At 40.5% G+C, this 18,816-nt stretch overlaps 2 protein-coding genes and 2 non-coding genes across 5 annotated transcripts; 1 reads left to right on the forward strand and 3 right to left on the reverse strand.

Moving 5' to 3' along the window:
* Nucleotides 1-200: 200 nt before the first annotated feature.
* LOC135491118 (serine/threonine-protein kinase pim-3-like) lies at nucleotides 201-5,847 on the reverse strand. Its single transcript, XM_064776781.1, has 6 exons — nucleotides 5,662-5,847; nucleotides 5,404-5,510; nucleotides 5,218-5,265; nucleotides 4,153-4,516; nucleotides 2,352-2,528; nucleotides 201-1,992 (listed from the first exon to the last, which is right to left on the reverse strand). The coding sequence occupies exons 1-6, from the start codon at nucleotides 5,741-5,743 to the stop codon at nucleotides 1,814-1,816; spliced, it is 957 nt and encodes a 318-aa protein (XP_064632851.1). The 5' UTR covers nucleotides 5,744-5,847; the 3' UTR covers nucleotides 201-1,813.
* A 4,326-nt stretch (nucleotides 5,848-10,173) lies between these two features.
* LOC135491408 (OTU domain-containing protein 5-B-like) lies at nucleotides 10,174-17,760 on the reverse strand. Of its 2 annotated transcripts, XM_064777260.1 has the most exons (10): nucleotides 17,134-17,760; nucleotides 16,792-16,885; nucleotides 16,409-16,473; nucleotides 14,988-15,144; nucleotides 13,857-14,008; nucleotides 13,596-13,658; nucleotides 13,024-13,146; nucleotides 12,672-12,891; nucleotides 12,254-12,424; nucleotides 10,174-11,552 (listed from the first exon to the last, which is right to left on the reverse strand). In XM_064777260.1, the coding sequence occupies exons 1-10, from the start codon at nucleotides 17,626-17,628 to the stop codon at nucleotides 11,440-11,442; spliced, it is 1,653 nt and encodes a 550-aa protein (XP_064633330.1). In that variant the 5' UTR covers nucleotides 17,629-17,760; the 3' UTR covers nucleotides 10,174-11,439. The 2 variants fall into 2 exon arrangements, with proteins under 2 accessions (XP_064633330.1, XP_064633331.1); XM_064777261.1 differs by lacking the exon at nucleotides 12,254-12,424.
* Nucleotides 17,761-18,158: 398 nt separating this feature from the next.
* On the reverse strand, nucleotides 18,159-18,230 carry Trnae-uuc (transfer RNA glutamic acid (anticodon UUC)). Its single transcript has one exon. It is a non-coding gene; the product is annotated as a tRNA-Glu (tRNA).
* A 306-nt stretch (nucleotides 18,231-18,536) lies between these two features.
* Nucleotides 18,537-18,659, forward strand: LOC135491869 (U5 spliceosomal RNA). Its single transcript, XR_010447948.1, has one exon. It is a non-coding gene; the product is annotated as a U5 spliceosomal RNA (small nuclear RNA).
* Nucleotides 18,660-18,816: the final 157 nt, after the last annotated feature.

Consider the following 18,816-nt stretch of genomic DNA (forward strand, 5'->3'; position numbering starts at 1 on the left):
TCAATCAACTTTTAGGGATGGGTCATCCACTGAGTGAGATATCCGACAGTGTCTCAACAGACTAAACCTGATGTAAAAGAATTCTTGAGAAAGACAGCAAAATTTTGCTTTTTTTACGTCAGATTATTCCGGAGTGATTTTTTCAAACCTGACTGATGAATTGTCAAGTTATTTGCTCACAAAACTGATAAAGGTTTCAATTATATTTAATTAAAAATGTTTTATTCCTTGGATCATTATAAAAATATTCTTTCTATTTACAAATTACACTGTACACAAGACATAAACACAAAACTAACTTGAAACCAAACGTGGGGCAGTAATATCTGCATTCATTTCCGAATTTTTCCATGCATTCAATAAATAACATAATTACAGTCGAGGTCTTTTTACAACATCGCTTGACTTCTGCTCAAAGTAAAAGCGTTCCAATAAATATTACTTTACACATATTTGTCATATTACTTTTAAAAAAAAGACGAGGTAATTTAAATTTTCACAGAGTTTGATAGACCCACAAAAAATTTAAAATTCAGGTAACAGATTTGATACTTGAGTTCTTTTTAAGTATCCAAACTTTTCATTTTACAATAATTTAAATGATCAAGTGACTTTCTAAGGCCGGACTTTGAATGAAAGAATCTGTTATTTTAAAACACTTTTAAAAGACTAATCTAATTTTCACCCGTAAAACTTCTATCATATCACTGAAATTATATTTTAAAACCTGAATTCAAAAGTTCCCGCTTTTAACCTGCTTGCCAACACGTTTGACCTCTTCCCAGCAACCTCGCTGGTCAGTTTCTAGTTTAAATAAATTAAGTCACTTATTTACAGATTTAAAGCTAGTATGCAAAGCCAAAAGAGTCGGAGGGAGGAATGCTCAGCGGAATGCATAGAGGCCTAACTGTGCCAGCATGGTGTCGGCACCCCCTATATTGGTCATGAGTCATTTTCTCCACCCGAATCTTTCAACTAGGCACTGGATAACTTACTATGGCTTTCTTTATACAACATAATACTGTCACAGTCAATGCTCCGCCTCGAAGCAGTAACGGATAACTACAAGCTCCCAGTGTTAGGTCATTGCTTGTAGTGAGACTTTTCTCTCGGATAAGACTGTATCTCTGAATCCGTCAAAGCAGAGCAAAGGGGCCGGGGCCTCAAGCTCAACCTCAAGTTTGCCAACTACCATCAAAAGACCTAAACCAAAAAGTTATAGCAAATTGAGCAAAGTAGGCCGATTACTATAACATGGACCTCAAAAATGAAAGGACATTTCGATGGTATTTTGCAAACATGTGAGAGGTTGGACTGAAGCGAAACGTAAAAGCCCACAGATGATTTTACTTTTAGTCCACGTAACACTAGAAATGAACACATTTGCATTGTTTAACATTGCTGTCTGGTAACCCCTGTGAGTGACAACCTTATCTAGCAGTAGCACCAATCAATCGTCCATGTCGGGAGGACCCGTCTTTTATTATAATCTCCGCAACATGAGTGTTTCGAGTCTGTTTAGTCCGGCTAATGTCAAGTCCTTAACAGCAGATTAGGTAACTTAGTCCTCATGTTTGTTCAGTAATCAAAACCAAGTGTCCTACTATCAAACTGAGTCCTTTCACTTTTCAGTTGGAGCACGCTAATCCAGGTTTGAAACAATCCATTGACGTAGCTGCAGACAACAACAGAGTTCGCATGACGTGTGACGAGGTCAGTCTTGTTTTTGACGCAGTCACTGGCAGTGGCTCGAGACACTAGTAATCCCTGAATATCTTTGGCATAAGTTAAGAATTTACTAAGTCCACTCTCCTCATAAACTCTCCTGGCTGCTTGTGGACGACTGGTCTGATTTGTTGACTGTTCCCCTTCGCAAGTTGAGCTTGTCCAAGTTGGCGTCGTTTTGTAACCAAGGATGATTTAAAATATCTTCTAAATGTGGTCGTTCTGATGGTCGTGGAGAAAGGCACTTGCGGATGAGGTCTTTACAATCTGCAAGACATGAAGGTAAAATACGATTAAATAACTTGAAATGTGAAAAAATAACACAAATCAGACACGTACTGCCACTAACAGAATCTCCGCCCCTGCAGCATCTAAGCAAGGGATTCTATTAATAACTCCACCTTGCATTCTCAAAGAAAATCAATACTTTGCTCAACACTAGCAGTAGCAGCCAAAGAGAAGATATGGTATGCACAAGCGATCTTTCAGCATGTTGGTGTAGATCAATGCTCAATGGATGTTCTCGCTGTTGCCAGGTTATCTAGGTTCATTAAAGAGAGTGATAAAACGCTAAATTAATTGAGAGTAGAAATGTTTCTAAGGAAACCAGACAGAAAGATGCTTACCAGATGAAATTCGACCTCGGAAGGAAACATCGGCGTTGATTATCTGTTCGTCTTCTTCAAAGGGAATGTCGCCGCACACCATGTCAAAGAGGAGGATACCGAGGGACCACACGGCCGCTGATCGCCCGTGGTATCGGTGGAACTTGATCCATTCTGGCGGGCTGTACACTCTTGTTCCTGCAAGACACAAAATTGAAAAATATTTTGAGTAAAATGTCATACTCTTATCATATCATAGCATAATATTTCATCAAAAACAATTTCATACTAATCCGAGTTTAAAAGTTAACTCAAAAAATCAAATATATAGGCCAGCCTACATCGTCATGGTTCTGGAACACATGACAAAGACTCATCCAACAATAATAATAATATTATGAGTCTTTGTCTATGTTGTGAGTCTGACGCACTATCAATATCATCATGCCACTATGACGCCAATGGCAGATTTATCCACCCATTGAAATGTACTAAAGTAAAAATAGTCCCCAGCTAATATGTGATGGTTCATTGTTTAATAATAAAAGGTTGTCCTTAGCACCAAAACAATACCAAACTACCTGGTTGCTATAGTGATTTATGAATAATTAATGAATAAACATTAATCAAACTAGGGTATTGATTGGTTTTGAGGGTGAGAATTGGAGTTGGCAGAGTGCCAGTGACAGCTTGTCTACCAACTTGAAGAAAATTGAGTTGGTTGTGGGTGGAATAAAACATTCATTCCCATGACCCAACAAGTAGTGTAAACTATTAAATCAACTCATGAACTTGCCTTTAAATCTGGCCAACGCCTTTTCTCTCATAAAGTTTATCGTTTATGTTCTTGATTTTCGATTTGAGAATTTTCATTGAGAAACTTGTCCTTTTTTACTCTGCAATGTTTGTCAGTGTTAGGCCTGCATTCCCACAACTAGAAATAATCTTTGGACTCTAGTAATTGGTTTGGCCTCGACTGCAGTTGTGCATGTGACCAGTGAGTGACCGCGTGCACTTACATAAAATGAATGCACTTCAGACAGACAATCCCCCATTGATATTATGTGACCCGTGATTATGTTCATTTGTATAACTATAATCGCACCACATAACTGAACATGTGGCAAGGTCAGACAGAATTATGAATGACTGGTCTTGGGGAAAAGTACTCAACGTGGTTTGGCAAATTTCTAACATTGAAATAGCATTTTCATTAATTCATCAAATTTAACAATATTATTTTTCCCTCAAGAAACCCATGAACTTAATTTGCTTTTTTGCCAGCAAATTGACCTGGAGCCGCTTCCTCTCGCCAGAAACTTGACCCTCGCTTGTCTAGCATCTCAAGAATGCTTGGATGTATCCAGTTTCCCCAGCTGCCAAGTATGGAAGGATGAACTTCAACCAGCCATTCACTATCTACCTGATAGTGATTACTCCAATGCATGCTACAGGTAAATCCAGACCAGTCAGGCTATAAATAAACCAAGGCCTAAGGGGCATACTCCTACACAGGTGAAACTTGAACATTCATGATAGGCCTAGGAACCATGTTTTACAGAACAGGTCAAATAAACCTAAATATTTTTGACCAACACTAAAAAATTCATCTTTTCCAAAGAAAATATCATTTTTGATGAATTTTTCAAAAATCATGTTTTAAAGAAAACCAGCCTTTTTAGCTATTTCTTAATTCTTATACACTCTGATTGTATTTTTTTGGTGTTGGTCAAGTTATTTGATTTATTAGGCCCTATTCCACACATGGAAAAAGAGTAATCCAACTTTGTGAATTTAATCCAACCTCAAAACAGACACTCACCATCAAAGTCTGTATAAACTGTGTCTTTCAGAAAATCTCCTGAACCGAAGTCTATGATTTTGAGCTCGTTTGTTTTTAAATCCACCAGAATATTTTCATCTTTGATGTCTCTGTGCACTACTCCGGCTTTGTGAATGGCAATGATAGTGTCAACGATTTGTCTGAAGAAATTTTTGGCGATTGATTCGTCTAGCACCCGTTTTTCTGTGATATAGTCGAATAAGTCCTTTACTGGCTCTGGTCTTTCCATCACAATAATATAACAGTCATTTCGTTCATAGTAATCCAACATTTTGATTACTCCATGAATGTGGGAGACTTTTGTGAGAAGACAAACTTCAAGTGGTACCCATACGCCATTTACCTAAAAAGATAAATATGGAAAAGAACATAAAAATTGTGTCTCAAAGTAATCATTTCACAGGTTCAAAAATTGAAAAGGTCAGAAAAATCACAAGTTCAGCACATGCAAGTCACAGGTTGGATGACCCAAAAACCTAAAACCGCAACTTCTATTCTAGTGTTCCACTTCCTGAATTATTCCAAGTAATATAAGTCACACTCCCAGTTCGGACTTTTCCCCCAACTCAACTCAAGTCATCCTGCATCTTGGGCATGACCACTCAATATCCTGGTTCCTGTTTTGATACAAACTCCATCCAATCCAGAAGAGATCAACAGTTTTTAGAAAGAAACTCCCATATTTCCCCAACCCAACAATATGGAACAGAAACTCCCCCTCACATTTCTGGGTCATTCATTTATTGATTTTTCTGGGTGTTGTACAAAACCATAACATTCAATTTCAATCATAACACATCACATAACTTCAAATATCATCAACAATTCTCAACAAAAATAGTGGTCAAATGAAGTACAGTCATTTATCTTATAAATGAAATATAAATTGTGATATTGTTTACGAGAAATTAGTAAAAACAGTGTTTGTAGATGGTAAGTAGTTCAAAAAGCGCCACCCGCCCTCGCAAACCAGTCCAATGGCGCGCTCATGAATTCGAATACCAAACTATGAAAATAAAGGGTGGATTTGACATTGATGCTTACCATGACTTTTTCGATTTTCTTTTCCTTCATGATTCGCTTGATAGCAACCTGAAATGAGAAATACATGGAAAAATAAATATCGTGTTGGAATATTGAGTTTGGAAAATTCAATAAAGTGAGGCGAAATCGGCAGTCGAAACATAAACAAACCCGCGTGGGTTTGAGAGGACAAGGGAGGACACTTACCGGGAAGCCATCTCTCCGTCGTGTTCCAGCAAAAACTGTTCCAAAACCGCCACTCCCGAGAACAGCGCCGACACTGTAGTCCTTTTCGAAGGATTCCTTGTCTTTACCTGAAAGATAGAAGTCGGTAAACATAAGTTGCAAGTCCAAAATCGAAGTTGTACAAGTCCTAAATCTGGCGGGTAAAAATGGTGTGTATTCCAGAGTCGTCGCTAAGCACAGAAATTCAGAAAGAAAATCGGAAAGACCTTTCTAACTTACCTTGGCGGTCCTTGATCTCGGCATGACTGTTGAGGTTCATGCTGCTGGTGTTCGGAAATAATCCAAACTTTCTTACGAACATATCCAAATAACCAGTATAGTGTAAACGATAACTTGTAGTAAATCCGAGAGAAATTGTAAAACGCAACTGCTCGAGTCGGAGCTGTGTTTAGATCTGATTAATTTGAATACACATCGCCCTGAATGTACTATGAACGTTGAACTGATCACTCCCCTCAACATATCAATGCGCATTCGTCTGGGTGGGATGTTGGCCCTCTGCCAAGCGCTGTCTGCTTTTTAAAAACGATCCAAAACTATTGAAACGATAGTAAAACATAGAAATAAGTTCGATTGGATCGAATATTTAACAAAATATTTCAATTTTAAAAAGGGTTTATCTTTTAAACACTATGCGACCTGGAACTATGTAGCGCGAAAGTTGGGTGTCTACGGGGGGTGCGTGATTTGGTCTTGGCTGGTGGCCAACACACGGAAAAAACTGGGTCACAAGATACTCAGAAGCTTGTCGTAAATTTAACCAATCAGCGAGAAGCTGATAAACCGCGGATAATCAAGTGGCCAATAGTGTGCGAGCAGTTTCGCATCTGATTAACCAGGAAGCGCGCCAAATGTCGTGAATGATTGTAAGCGGGAAACCTCGTCTCGCAGAATAAGCGTGGTCTCCGAGGGACTGGAACCGATTATAAGGCGGTTGATAATATTTCGAAACAGAGACATTTCCGACATACCGGAGTTTCTGTATGGTTATTTAAACATATCGTTGTACTTGCCCAAAGATTTAATCCTGACGGCTGAAGAATTTTGGGTTGTGCCTCATTTATTCATTTTGCTTTTTATACTGTTTTGCGGGTTCACATACCACATAGCCCCCGCATTTATTTAATTCAAAATCATTGGGAGAGATGCAAACGGATGGTTCACGCGACTTTGCTTTTTAGCGCCTACCAATAAACATAGGCCCATACCACACTGCAGAGTGCATATCAAATTAAGAACTTTTATCTATAATCAAAATGTCCGCAATTTTTTGATAATCCTTATTTTTTATGCCTATGCTCTTCCGATATCAGGAAATCAGAAAAGATATGTGCTAAGATTTTCGATAAAATTCTCTCTACATTCCAAAAAAGCTTTCAAATCAATATTCGGTATAACTGATGAATCCCATTTAAAATCAAATCAGAATACTTCCAAGTAATTATGCCATCGGAGGCCCAGAAACTGATTTTCAGCAGTCTTGAGAATTATTCTAAAATACCTTGGTACCGTAAAGTCAACTTTTAAATGGAAAATGCATAAGCCTCGTTCTGAGAGTGGAGTGTTTTGGACACGCAACCAAGATGCTCTACCAAAGTTCCCTCGGGTTGCACTAAAATGTGGAAACCATGCACACAGCTCACTTCAGAAGTTTGAGGCTCTCAAAACACTGCTTCAAACACAAATCAGCCAAGGAAGCATCAACCACCCTAAGTTTTTTAATGAGCACTACACATATTTGCTGAGAAAAACGCTCCAAATAGCCCATTTGCGCGGATTTTAGCATCACTTGAGCGAGCCGATCCGGACTTCCTATACGCGCTGCCGTAACATAATGTAAACAATGGCGCTACCGGCGCTCCGGGCAGGCGATGGATGGAATCTGCCAAATACGCACATATTCAAGTTATTTCGTGGCCTATCTTTTTAAGTTTGAGGTATTTTAGAATAGAAATTGAACCCTCGGCTTCGGACCTTGGTTGAGTTACCAAGACACTCTCGGGTGGAGCTAAAATTTCGTCCAAACCCTCGCCTGTCGGCTCGGGTTTGGACTGTATTTTAGCTCCACCCTCGAGTGTCTTGGTAACTCAACCAAGGTCCTCCGCCTCGGGTTCAATTCCTTAAGCCAAGTTCTGACCTCGAATTGATACTCTAACACATGCATGTATTTAGAGCTACCGGTACAATTCTTATTGAGTTTCATGGTTTTCAACTTCTGACCTACGCAGGACCCTTCCCCGTCTGTCCCGATTCTCAAAATATCGGCCTCTGGGTCCAACGGCAGGTTAATAGTGCACGCATTGACCTCATTGGACCTCAATACTTCGCGGGAACTAGTTTCAAGAATCACCACCCAATGTTTTGGCAGCACCGTCTAGTCCCGCCCACGACTCGCTATATGGTTCACGTGGCAATGTTTACTAACAATCCGATATCGACTCGAACGGTGTGTGAGTAATCGTCTTAGGATCGCATTCGATAGTATATAATTGCGAAGTATGCGTGTGACTAAAGGCAGGAATATTGCCAAAATATAAGATTGCTTAAGATGAGCAACAGTTCTTGGGATTCTGTGAATAATGATGGGTATTTTGGCTCGCACGGGGTATCATGATCATGCGGTATGGGTCACCGAATTAATTGGATGACAAGTTTCCCCTATTTTGGACAAACCACACAACCACCCAAGCTGTTGGCCCATCAAAAACCAAAATATGGACATAAGAAATTGTCACTCATCCATCCCCAAGCACCCTTGTAGCTTGGTATGTATCATCAATTAATTTATGAAATTGATCGCCTTAGCTTTGGCAGTGTTTAGTAGGCTACTGACACGTTTATTTTACAACCCAAGGTGGTCAAAAACACACACAAACTGAGCAGCTAAGACGCTGAGTGAAAGATTATCTGTAAAAATTTCAAGATATTTGCCTATGATGATAAATAGGCCTAATGTTGAAAATCCCATCGACATGACTAAAACTATTTGACCTTTGTCGAGTCAAGACTCATAACCAACAAAAATAGGAAGATTCTATTAAAAATTGTAAGATATAGTATATTTCATGAGCGCTTCTGTTGCAGAAAATTTAATAACCTCTACGCGGCTAATCAAACCTGACGGGAACGCGATCAGACTGGTGCTGCCCTCTATCATAAGCATATTGAACTGAAAAAGTTGAACAAAGTCAGGGGCTGGACTGAGGACGGTAGCAAAAGTATAAAAGAAACTAGCTTCTCCCTGATTCCCTTCCCCTCTGGGTAATACATTTGGGAAAATGTGGCCTCATTTTTCGACATGACAAAATTGGGAATAAATAAATGCTGACCAAAAGGTGTTTAATCTTGGAAATATGTATTGTATTAGCTCCCCCTCTCCATCTATGTACAATTCTTTTTATTCCTTTGACCTTAAAAACGAATATTTTTTTTACCTTTATGGTCAGGTAGTTCTGTTAATCAGAGATATGCCGCCTTAGTATATATCTTGAACATGATGGCCCATGTCTTTTAATCTACAGGACACAGGGCTGCAGCCGAGTTCGCTCCAAACTGGGCTATAGTAGGCCTACTGGTATTCCCAAGGTAGATTCCCGTCCCTTGTTCTACAAAATGGTCGAAAATATGTGTTTTGAAGCTAGTGCCATTTTCATGCGTCTCCTAAAGAGTTGGATGGGTTTAATTTGCGTTAGGCCTCTCCGAAGTATCTAAGGCTCTTGCATCAAATCCCCATCAACAGAAATGCCAAATTACCGCGACTACACTACTGCCATCTGATGATATGATGTTTAACTAAACGTCTCGGGCCAGGACAACTTTCGTCTCTTACAATATTGTGTCCTTATCCCGGGACCTTACTGATCCTTTTTGCGGAGGGAACATTCTTGGAATTCATTGTATGAAGAACAGATTCAATCAATGTTAAGGCTGTCCTTATGGAGCAGGCTGCACTACTGTTGGAATTTTTACTTGAAGGACAGATTCAGTGCAATGGCTGTCGGTATGGAGGCTACACTGTTGGAATCACGATATGAAGGACAGATTCAGTCAGTGCCAAGGTTGTCCTTGTGGAGGAGGCTACACTGATGGAGACTATTACACAAAGGATTGATTCAGATCAGTCAGTACCAAGGTTGTCCTTACAGAGGAGGCTGGAATCCATTACATGAAGGACAGATTCAGATCAGTCAGTGCCAAGGTTGTCCTTATGGAGGAGGCTACACTGTTGGAATCCATTACATGAAGGACAGATTCAGATAAGTCAGTACCAAGGTTGTCCTTATGGAGGAGGCTACACTGTTGGAATCCATTACATGAAGGACAGATTCAGATCAGTCAGTACCAAGGTTGTCCTTATGGAGGAGGCTACACTGTTGGAATCCATTACATGGACAGATTCAGATCAGTCAGTACCAAGGTTGTCCTTATGGAGGAGGCTACACTGTTGGAATCCATTACATGAAGGACAGATTCAGATCAGTCAGTACCAAGGTTGTCCTTATGGAGGAGGCTACACTGTTAGAATCCATTACATGAAGGACAGATTCAGATCAGTCAGTACCAAGGTTGTCCTTATGGAGGAGGCTACACTGTTAGAATCCATTACATGAAGGACAGATTCAGCCAGTGCCAAGGCTGTCCTTGGGGATATCTTATTCACTGTGATGTGCAGCAGGAAGGATACCCATTTGGAGGGCCTTGTGATAAGGATGCACAAGAATAAGACCAATGTAATGATTTGAGTATGGTTTTATTATAAGTTAGTTTCATACGCGTCAATTGTATTACAGCACATTTTCTATTATATTCTGTAATTACCTGTAATTAACTAAAATCAGTCTTTTTCTGTTCATCTCCTGACTGTTGAATAACTAAAATTTTATAATATCTATCACCAGGCTAATTAAGACGTCGAAGAACAAATCGTTGAATGCTTTCAAGGAAAAACTCATACCGCGTAAGGTGAAATGGTACAATGATAGCCCTTATAGTGTAGAAAACAGCTGACTCTACACACAGGCTATAACTGGACCCATTTACCTTACGTTCTGTAAACTAAGCCAGGAGCTGTCAAAGTTTTTCAAGCAAGCAGCAATGGCTGAACATCTAGAAAGTTGTTACCGCTCCTGTCTGACTTTACAGTTTCAAGCTTAATACTACCTTTTTAAAAAACACACTTGTCTCGTATGTTTTGTATTTATATTTATAAAGCACAGCAGCTGGACCTAATCAATCAAGAAGTTAATCACAATTATCTTTTTACACATGTAACAATAATAATTTCAAGTATTTGCCTACTCTGATCTCATTCAATTTGTGCTACATCCGACATGAAATCACACTGTCCCGGTAAGGTGGAAGGCTGTATTCGCTACAAAGTGTCTCAACAAATTCAGCAACCTGTTTAATAATGTAACTCTTGTACCCAAATACAAATACCCTATCCAACAACTTATGAGGTCAGTTTGGCTTTTCGACCATTTCTACAATCTCATGACAAGCATGAGTTCATGGGCAAGCTGTCAAATGTTTTATATTCATGATACGTAAACTTCCTACATTGATTTCAAATTATGATGCCACACACAGTAGCAAGAAGCCAGAAATAAAGAAAGTGAAACTGACCTTATGGGCTAGTGGATAGAGTATCTCTTCGGACCTCGACAGAAAAGGAACGGACGCAAATAAACTGGACATAAAGAGTTTCTGTTGCATTTCTCATGCAAAAATAAACTAAACATATAACTGACGATTTCTATATCGGTACAACAGTTTGGAAAAGTCCCCCTTACCCCGACGCCATGTGAAAGTGACGCACATCATAATTTGCGCTGAAACTTTCAAAACACTAATGAGGTCTACAGCGCGTTCTAAGTCATGATCATTACTGTACAGTCGATACCAGATGGAGAAACTGAACCTGTCAACATATATAATCTTCTTGATGGTCTATTTACATGTCATTTACATAAAAGCGTGACATCCGTTGAGAGTGGGTTAGCTAGAGTCAGCCGTATCTTTGACCTGTTTCTTGAGAATGTCCATATATTCCTGCTGAGACTGAGCGATCACCTGTGCCAGAATGTCATCTTCGTCCCACTCGGAAAGTCCTGCAAGAAACAATTATAACAATGTTCATAAAGTTTGTCATTCAAAATCGCCTGCTTAGCTTAAACATACTGTGAGCTGAGCACAAACTAGGACATTATTAGCTTGATAAACAGCCCAGCTTACGCCCACCATCACATTGGGTGATATGAATAAAGACTAGCAAATGCTTTTACTCCGGTTTTGTACAGGAAGGCCTAGTGTAAATGTACATGGAGATTTAGAAAAAAGCATTCGCTAGTCTTTATTCATATCACCCATTGTCCGACTATCACGTCTCTGTTGAAGAAACTATTCTAAAAGCCAGTAAAGAGAGCTGATTCCCAGTTATTTTGAGATCTCGCCATGACAGCGGCTGTCTGAACTTCTTAACCACGTCAATTGTTGGTGGAGATGAGGGGGCCATCCATTTAGTACGTACCGAGGGGGGGGGGGTGATACCAATGCATACAGCATATGTATGGGGGGAGGGGGGGTCAAAGCTTAAGTGTACATACGCACCAAAAGTATGATTTTCATGCCTGAAATCACAGACTTGACACACATTGTTCTTGGCGCACGCGTGCCACCTATCACCACAAATAAACATCAATTATATGTCACGTGTTGTTGTTGACTGCTGATTTCACAAATAATGGTAATACCGAAAGGTGTTTATATCTGAATTTACTCTCGCGTACAAACTAAACGGATGGTCCCTTACCAAACACGTCAGGAGGTAGCTGGTTCATAATAGAAGCAGTCTCGGTAAATGTGTTTGCCTCCACACCACTCGTAGTGCCACTTAGAGCTGACATATCTTTTAAGACCAATGACGGTTTGTCAGCATCAGGTGCCACGGGAACTTCCATGGAATGTTTAGGAGTGGTGTCCCCTGGCGGTAAAAAAGGGAAATATATTACACGTCTTCAACAGAACCTTAGGGAAGCAGTTTAACTTGACATCAGTTGAGTCCCCGGGTCATGATGCAAAAGAATTTCTCGATGGTGGTACTGGGACGTGAGGCCAGGTTTGAAGTTACCCCCTCATATGTTTTGAACCCCAAATCAAGTGTTGTGTCAGATCAACGTCCTTTCTTTTTTCCATTATCAGGCTAATTTCAAAGCTTCTGAACCACCTACCAGGAACTGACGTCTGCATCTCAGCAGGGTTGGGGGATTTTGGCTGCTCCAAATCTAACAAAGGATCTATTCTATTCGGGCTGTTCTGTGTTGATGCATTCTGGCTGCGGCTCCGTGGTGAGCGAAGCGGGCGTGATTCGGGCGATCGGGCAGGTGAGAATGGCTCCAGGTGGCAGTGGGCCTCAGCAGCAGAGCTACAAGCGGCACTGGCTGTTCGACTCTGCAATCAAAAGAGACTGGCTAATCACAAACAATTCTCAAGACTCATCATCAGGCAGATCATGGATTAGAACACCAGGCTCATAATCAAGAGGTTTGACCGGCCCCTAGTCTACCCATTTCTCTTCCTTACCTTTTTTGCTCTATTCTCATTGTCCCTCAGCCACTGGAGGTACGATTCCCTGGCTACCTGCTCTTCCAATGCCTCCTGGGTCAACTCCCAGTCTGTTTCACGCAGTTTGTCCTCGAGCATTGTCTGGAAGAAAACAGGCCACATCAGATATTTGATTTCATAACGGTTTAGTGGTTAACAAAATCTGCTAGCCAGACTAGGAGGTGCAATGACTCAAAAAACAACAAACGACTTGAAACGTCGACAGCAATCATATCTCACAAGACCAATTTGATCAACGTGATGTCATTTTCTGGCTCAGTTAGCTCGTCTTGTGCGCTTTGTGTGACATCATTAACGTCATCAGCTGTTGGCATCGTCATAACAATGTTGGCACGGCCTAAAAAGGTACGCGAGTGACTCACTGCGCCATCTATCAAAAGTCCACTTTCTGACTTTAAAAGACCAAATTTCGGTCCAATCTGATTCATTACTTTGCAACCAGGTGGCCAAAACTGAAAACATTAAAGTGTGATATCTCTCTCATCAATTACCTGTTAAAATTTATCAGAAAAAAAGAAATATTTCTGTACCTTTTCAATATGGAAGTCCTCTGAAGCTTTGGCGGCATCTCGCATCTGAGTTTTCTCCGCCAGCTGAAATATAGTGCAACACTTATAGAAACGTTACGTTACAATTTGATATTGGTGAGTTGGTCAACGACAGACTTTCTTCACCGATTCCAATAAATGGAATATACCTTTTCACCAAACAGGCAAAGCTGCCTTATCAACTTGAAAAATGTATGTGCCCTATTGGCAAGAAATTGCCAGGCTGGTAAGACCTTTGCTTACCCCGGGTTGAAATCCTGGCAGTCCTAGGCCAACTCCCACCGTCGCCTTGAAAGGATTGGTCAGCGAGTTGTAATGGACACCTCGGTGATAACTAATGCGGATAGGCTCTGTATCCTCGGTCTTGTAAGCACCATGAAATATGTTGATTGGTTCTGGAAAAATAACGAGATATAAAAAAACTATCAAGTGTCTACTCTATTGATCTAACTCGATGATTGGAAAAGCAGTTTACATCTGTCCGACTGATGAAATTATTTTCATGATTTCCTTACAGATAAATGGCCAGTGGCCATGTGCTCACCTGTTATCGACAGGAACATGGATTGACACATGAAAGTCACATTTCTTCATAAAGTTCATTATGTAAATCTCTTGCTAGATCAGAAGATACACTTTACATACACTAACAGACATGACAGAGAGGAAAAGCCTACTGGAAAAAACATGTTCCAATGGATTTGACAGAGTCATTTTGACCCTGTGACAAAGCACAACAAACAGAGTGAGAATCCATTTCTTGGAATTGTGTCCTACAACAGAACCAAAGATACAACAAAGCACCAAGAAGCTGAAAACTTTAAGGTTGCCAGGCTAGTTGCTATTTAAACAAAGATTGGCCCCCCAAGTCAGAGGGCACCTGCACCCAAAATTGCTACAATGTAGCAAAGTGGGGGGGGGGGGGGAAATGATCATCCAATCAGGGGTGGTTTTTCAAAATCCTCAGCCAATACCAGCACAGCATTCACCTCTTATGCATTTCTATTGTGAATGTGCTATGCACTACTTTTTTTCCATAAAATACATGTTCATTGCACATTATGAAACCTGGCCATGCTGAAAACCTGAGTTTTAGAAGAGATTACTGGTGCTTTTTCAAAACTAACAACTTAGGAGAGAGCTGAGAGAGACATTCAGACATTTCTGACAAAAGAATTTGCCTTTTTCCTGATGATCAGCACCCCATTATCATTGACACACACCAGCTACTTGGGCCCTGGGGGTTGGGGGAGCCCAGCATGTTATTGTCAGTGGGGCTGTTTGCATAATGGCAGGAAATATCCAAGTACCTAAAGGTGTGTACTGGCAATGGGTGTTTGTGTTTGAAATTTGAGGGGTCAACACACGACTTACCAATTCCGTACTGATAGACTTCAACTGGTCGATTATATAATTCGGAAATAGCTTGCATTTCAATGTGATTTCCATGACAGTGATGTTTCCGTTTTCTATCGATGTAGCGAGTGAAGTCTTCCGTGATGTACTGGGAAAAATGATCTTTGTTTTTTGCCTGTAAAGTGAAGAGAACATTGGAAGAGTAATGAAATGTAGGCCTGTAGTGTACACAGCCCTGGGCAGCCAGTGTCATGCGTAGTTGACTGCCTTAATTGACACAGTAAAAGAGAATTTATTCTGTCAACCCCGAGGACAATCCAGTCATGTGCAACACCACTATCTTTGCCTTTGGGTAAATGTGACCTGGTCACATTCCTGAGCTCAACTAAGTATCTTTGGCCAGAAAGATATCAAAAATACTACACATTTATAATTATTTCCTGTAGTAATCTTTATAGCAAGAAATTCATGTAGTAATCTTTATAGCAAGAAATACATATATTGGAAATTTGACCATTTTCCCCAGTCATGCAGTTCGTCTAAGACTGATGTGTGTAAGTTGCCAAGCCTGTAAAAAGACCAAGGAAGCAACAATGTATCTTTTTTATTGATTGCCTCCAATGTAGCAATTATGTAGCAATCCAGACATGCAAGCTCTCTCCCAGGGTCTAACCAAATGCACTGCCTGCACATAAACTACACAGTCAATACCATGTGGGTGAGGTTTGGTTTATTGGGTGTGCAATTCATTCATGAGGAACATCAGTAGTAAACAATTTACTACAATGCACTCAGATGACCCCCCACACCCACTTTATTTTACTACAACAGACTTGAATCTCCTCCCCTGTACTTTGTGACTGTGAGCTATTTTCTACAGAAAAAAGTAGTCCCAAGTGCTATGCACTGAGTTATGACATGAAATGAACATCTTCACCAGTGCTTGGCCAATCTATTTACATGCGTTATTCTACAAGTTGCACGAGGAAATTGCACTGCATAATTCACAGTTGAACCCTGTACAGAAAATAACCCTTTATGGTCCACCAGTTCAAACTGAACTGACTCGACTTAGGAAGAGAAAAAAAGGATTGGAAATGGAAGGTTTACTGGGCCAATTTTTGGCAAGTGATCCAAAAAACTCTTTGAACACATTTTTTAGGAGGGTGAGACATAAGATAAAAACACTGGCAATAAAAACAATTTTCCAACATAATTATTTTTCTGGGGCTGTGTATTTTCCGAGCAAGGCAGTGTCACTGCCAGGATTAAGCAAACGTTCCGTATCAAATAAAATCAGTTAAGAGCGCTATCTTCTCAGCCTGAGTAATAAAAACCTGGATTTTCTCTGACAGTTTTTCATGCCTTAGTTCTGCTGTGACTGGGAACAGGAATGGATTAAAAAGACTTTTAAAAAAATTTTATTGGGAAGTACTCACCATGTAATCTAATGAGAGTTTTCTGACAACATCATGCATTTCTTGGTCACCATACACTTGGTCAGCTGAAATAACAAACAAATTAATATCAAATTAATTGTCGTGAAATTGAGTGTTGTGTCTTCTCAACTTCTCCAAATGTGGAGGGTTTTTCTGAATTCCACCCCACTTGAGGAGTCCCCCTTTTAAATGATCCGATGACGATTGCTGAATGATTGACTTCCATTCTTTTTAGAATCAAGGTCAAAAGAAGTGGCTTGATGCTCTCTCTGTCCATGGCAGTTTCTGGTGCCCCCTGGTCCAGTTTGGTGTCCCAACACTAACACTACTACAGGCTGCTAAGAGTAGCTGGAAAGCCCTGATTAACTGATAAGGCCACTTACCCACAGCCCTGAAGAGACATGCACCATCATTTTGCATCTTCTTTATTAGAAGCCCTCGTTTTTCTTTTGCTACCTTTGCGAACCACTGCTCCAACTGTAAAGGAAAGGTCACGAATATAAACAATAGAAAAACCAAATAAACAGACTTTCGGGTGTCCAGAGCAAGTCCTATCTGGATTATGAGATCTTGTTATCCAATCAGTCTGTCAGGAAGCAATTTTGGTGCCTGAACTTTTCAGGCATAATCCACTGTAGATTAGACATGGCCCAGACATGCCAGAGGCCTTACAACAACGATCAATGCCGAGACTCAATAACAGCCAAAAAACTCAGGACAATCACCTCTTCGTAATCTTGTTCAGAATACGCAGGGAAGTCGTATTCGTCCTCGCTATTTTGTCCTGATTGGGATTGTCCTTCGAGTTCCACCATATCAACGTCCTCTGTTGTACTCGTTGATGCAACAGGGGGCGCAGCACCAAGTGTGGCGGCTGCAGCCGCACTTCCGAGAGCACTGGAATGAGTCCGGTGTTTCCGGACATTACGATGCGGAGACGACCGATGTCTCCGTTTGTTGTGACTAGACGTTGTTGCACTCTCGTGGTTTTCGTAGTCCTCAAATTGCCCCGAGTCATCTATAGGGGGTGTAACCCCCCATCTTGGTGGCGAAGTCCTTGATCTTGGGACATGTGGGACTCTTTCATGACGGGTCTCCACTGGCCCAGGTGGATGTGTAGAATGGGTATGGCTTGCATGATGGGGAGGGTGAGGGGGCAGCTCTTGGGTTTCCTTCTCATTTTTCTCTTTAGAAACCTTCTTTTTTGGTAAAATCGTCATCGTTCAATGAAAGAGATAGAGGGCTTCTAATGCGGCTTAAAATTTGTGCATCAAATGAAGGAAATAAGGCAAAAATCGGCAGTATTTTCAACACTTTTCCAAGACTTTTTCCAGAAATTATTCCAAGATGGCGAAATTTGGCCTGTGACGTCATTGCCCAAAACAAACTCGAACGCCATCTTTGGAAAATTTATAAAACTGAAATTCTTGGAAGTTACTAAAAGTTATGGCAGATGGCAGCACCTGACGTTCTTAATTTTTATTCTCACTTGTAATGTAAACAAATCAGAATTTAGATCAATTGTAATTTAACACATCTAATCAGTGCTAGTTACCTGTCTACGATGCCTGGGCCTGATAAACACTCATTCCAAATCCCAAAATTTCAAATTCGAAATTCGAAATCTGATCTGACCAATCCGATGATGTTTTGCTTTTGACCAATACGCAGATTTTGTGGTGGTCAAATGACAATGAAAGCAAGAAAACAACGGTGACAAATATTAGACCAAAAAAGTAAAAGTGATGCGTTCCCACACCGGGAGTCGAACCCGGGCCTCCTGGGTGAAAGCCAGAAATCCTAACCGCTAGACCATATGGGATTGCTGGAGTAACGGGAGTACCGAATCGGAGAGTATCAAGTGGCCTCGCAATGAACGTTTATCGACCAAATCAGTTCAAAGAGGCCCAAAGTTGGTTTTTAAATAAATTCATTAATGATACTATAAATATAAAACTAACAAAATCTTTCGAAATATATTATTAATTATTTTTTATAAAAAACACGTCATTGCCTGCCGTTTCTTTTGAGTTAAAGACACTAAACATATATCTTATTATGAAGCTCTCTAAACCATGGGCAACAAGAAGTTCGCTTTAAACCTTACCCTTCCAGGACGTTTGAGTGAGCACTCTGGTTTCTCTTCAATCCCACGCACAAATCTTTCGCCTTTTACTAAAGATTTCCGTGGAGAGGAACACTCTAATGAGTCTATAGACATTTTTTTGAAGCCCTACCTGACGGTGGGGCAATAAAAGCCATAGGTACGACCTTCCTTTTCTTAGAAGGCATTTCACATTGCCTCCTGTACGTGGTCGTGCTGACAGACGTAGTCAGTGGTTTTCGGTATACTCCGCCTCTCGATACGAGGTAGGAGTATAGCTTAGCAAAACCTGATCACAGGATGG

The sequence above is a fragment of the Lineus longissimus genome, chromosome 7 (assembly GCF_910592395.1).
Source record: "Lineus longissimus chromosome 7, tnLinLong1.2, whole genome shotgun sequence".
Classification (NCBI taxonomy): Eukaryota; Metazoa; Nemertea; class Pilidiophora; order Heteronemertea; family Lineidae; genus Lineus; species Lineus longissimus.

Excerpts from the sequence above, each read along its gene's own strand:
- LOC135491118 (XM_064776781.1), bottom strand. The coding sequence starts at position 5,743 with ATGTTCGTAAGAAAGTTTGGATTATTTCCGAACACCAGCAGCATGAAC. Across the intron at positions 5,266-5,403 it reads GACGGAGAGATGGCTTCCCG|GTTGCTATCAAGCGAATCAT; the intron begins GTAAGTGTCCTC and ends TTCTCATTTCAG. Across the intron at positions 4,517-5,217 it reads AGAAAATCGAAAAAGTCATG|GTAAATGGCGTATGGGTACC; the intron begins GTAAGCATCAAT and ends TTATCTTTTTAG.
- LOC135491408 (XM_064777260.1), bottom strand. The coding sequence starts at position 17,628 with ATGACGATTTTACCAAAAAAGAAGGTTTCTAAAGAGAAAAATGAGAAG. Across the intron at positions 12,892-13,023 it reads ATGAGAATAGAGCAAAAAAG|AGTCGAACAGCCAGTGCCGC; the intron begins GTAAGGAAGAGA and ends TTTTGATTGCAG. Across the intron at positions 11,553-12,253 it reads GCTACCTCCTGACGTGTTTG|GACTTTCCGAGTGGGACGAA; the intron begins GTAAGGGACCAT and ends TGTTTCTTGCAG.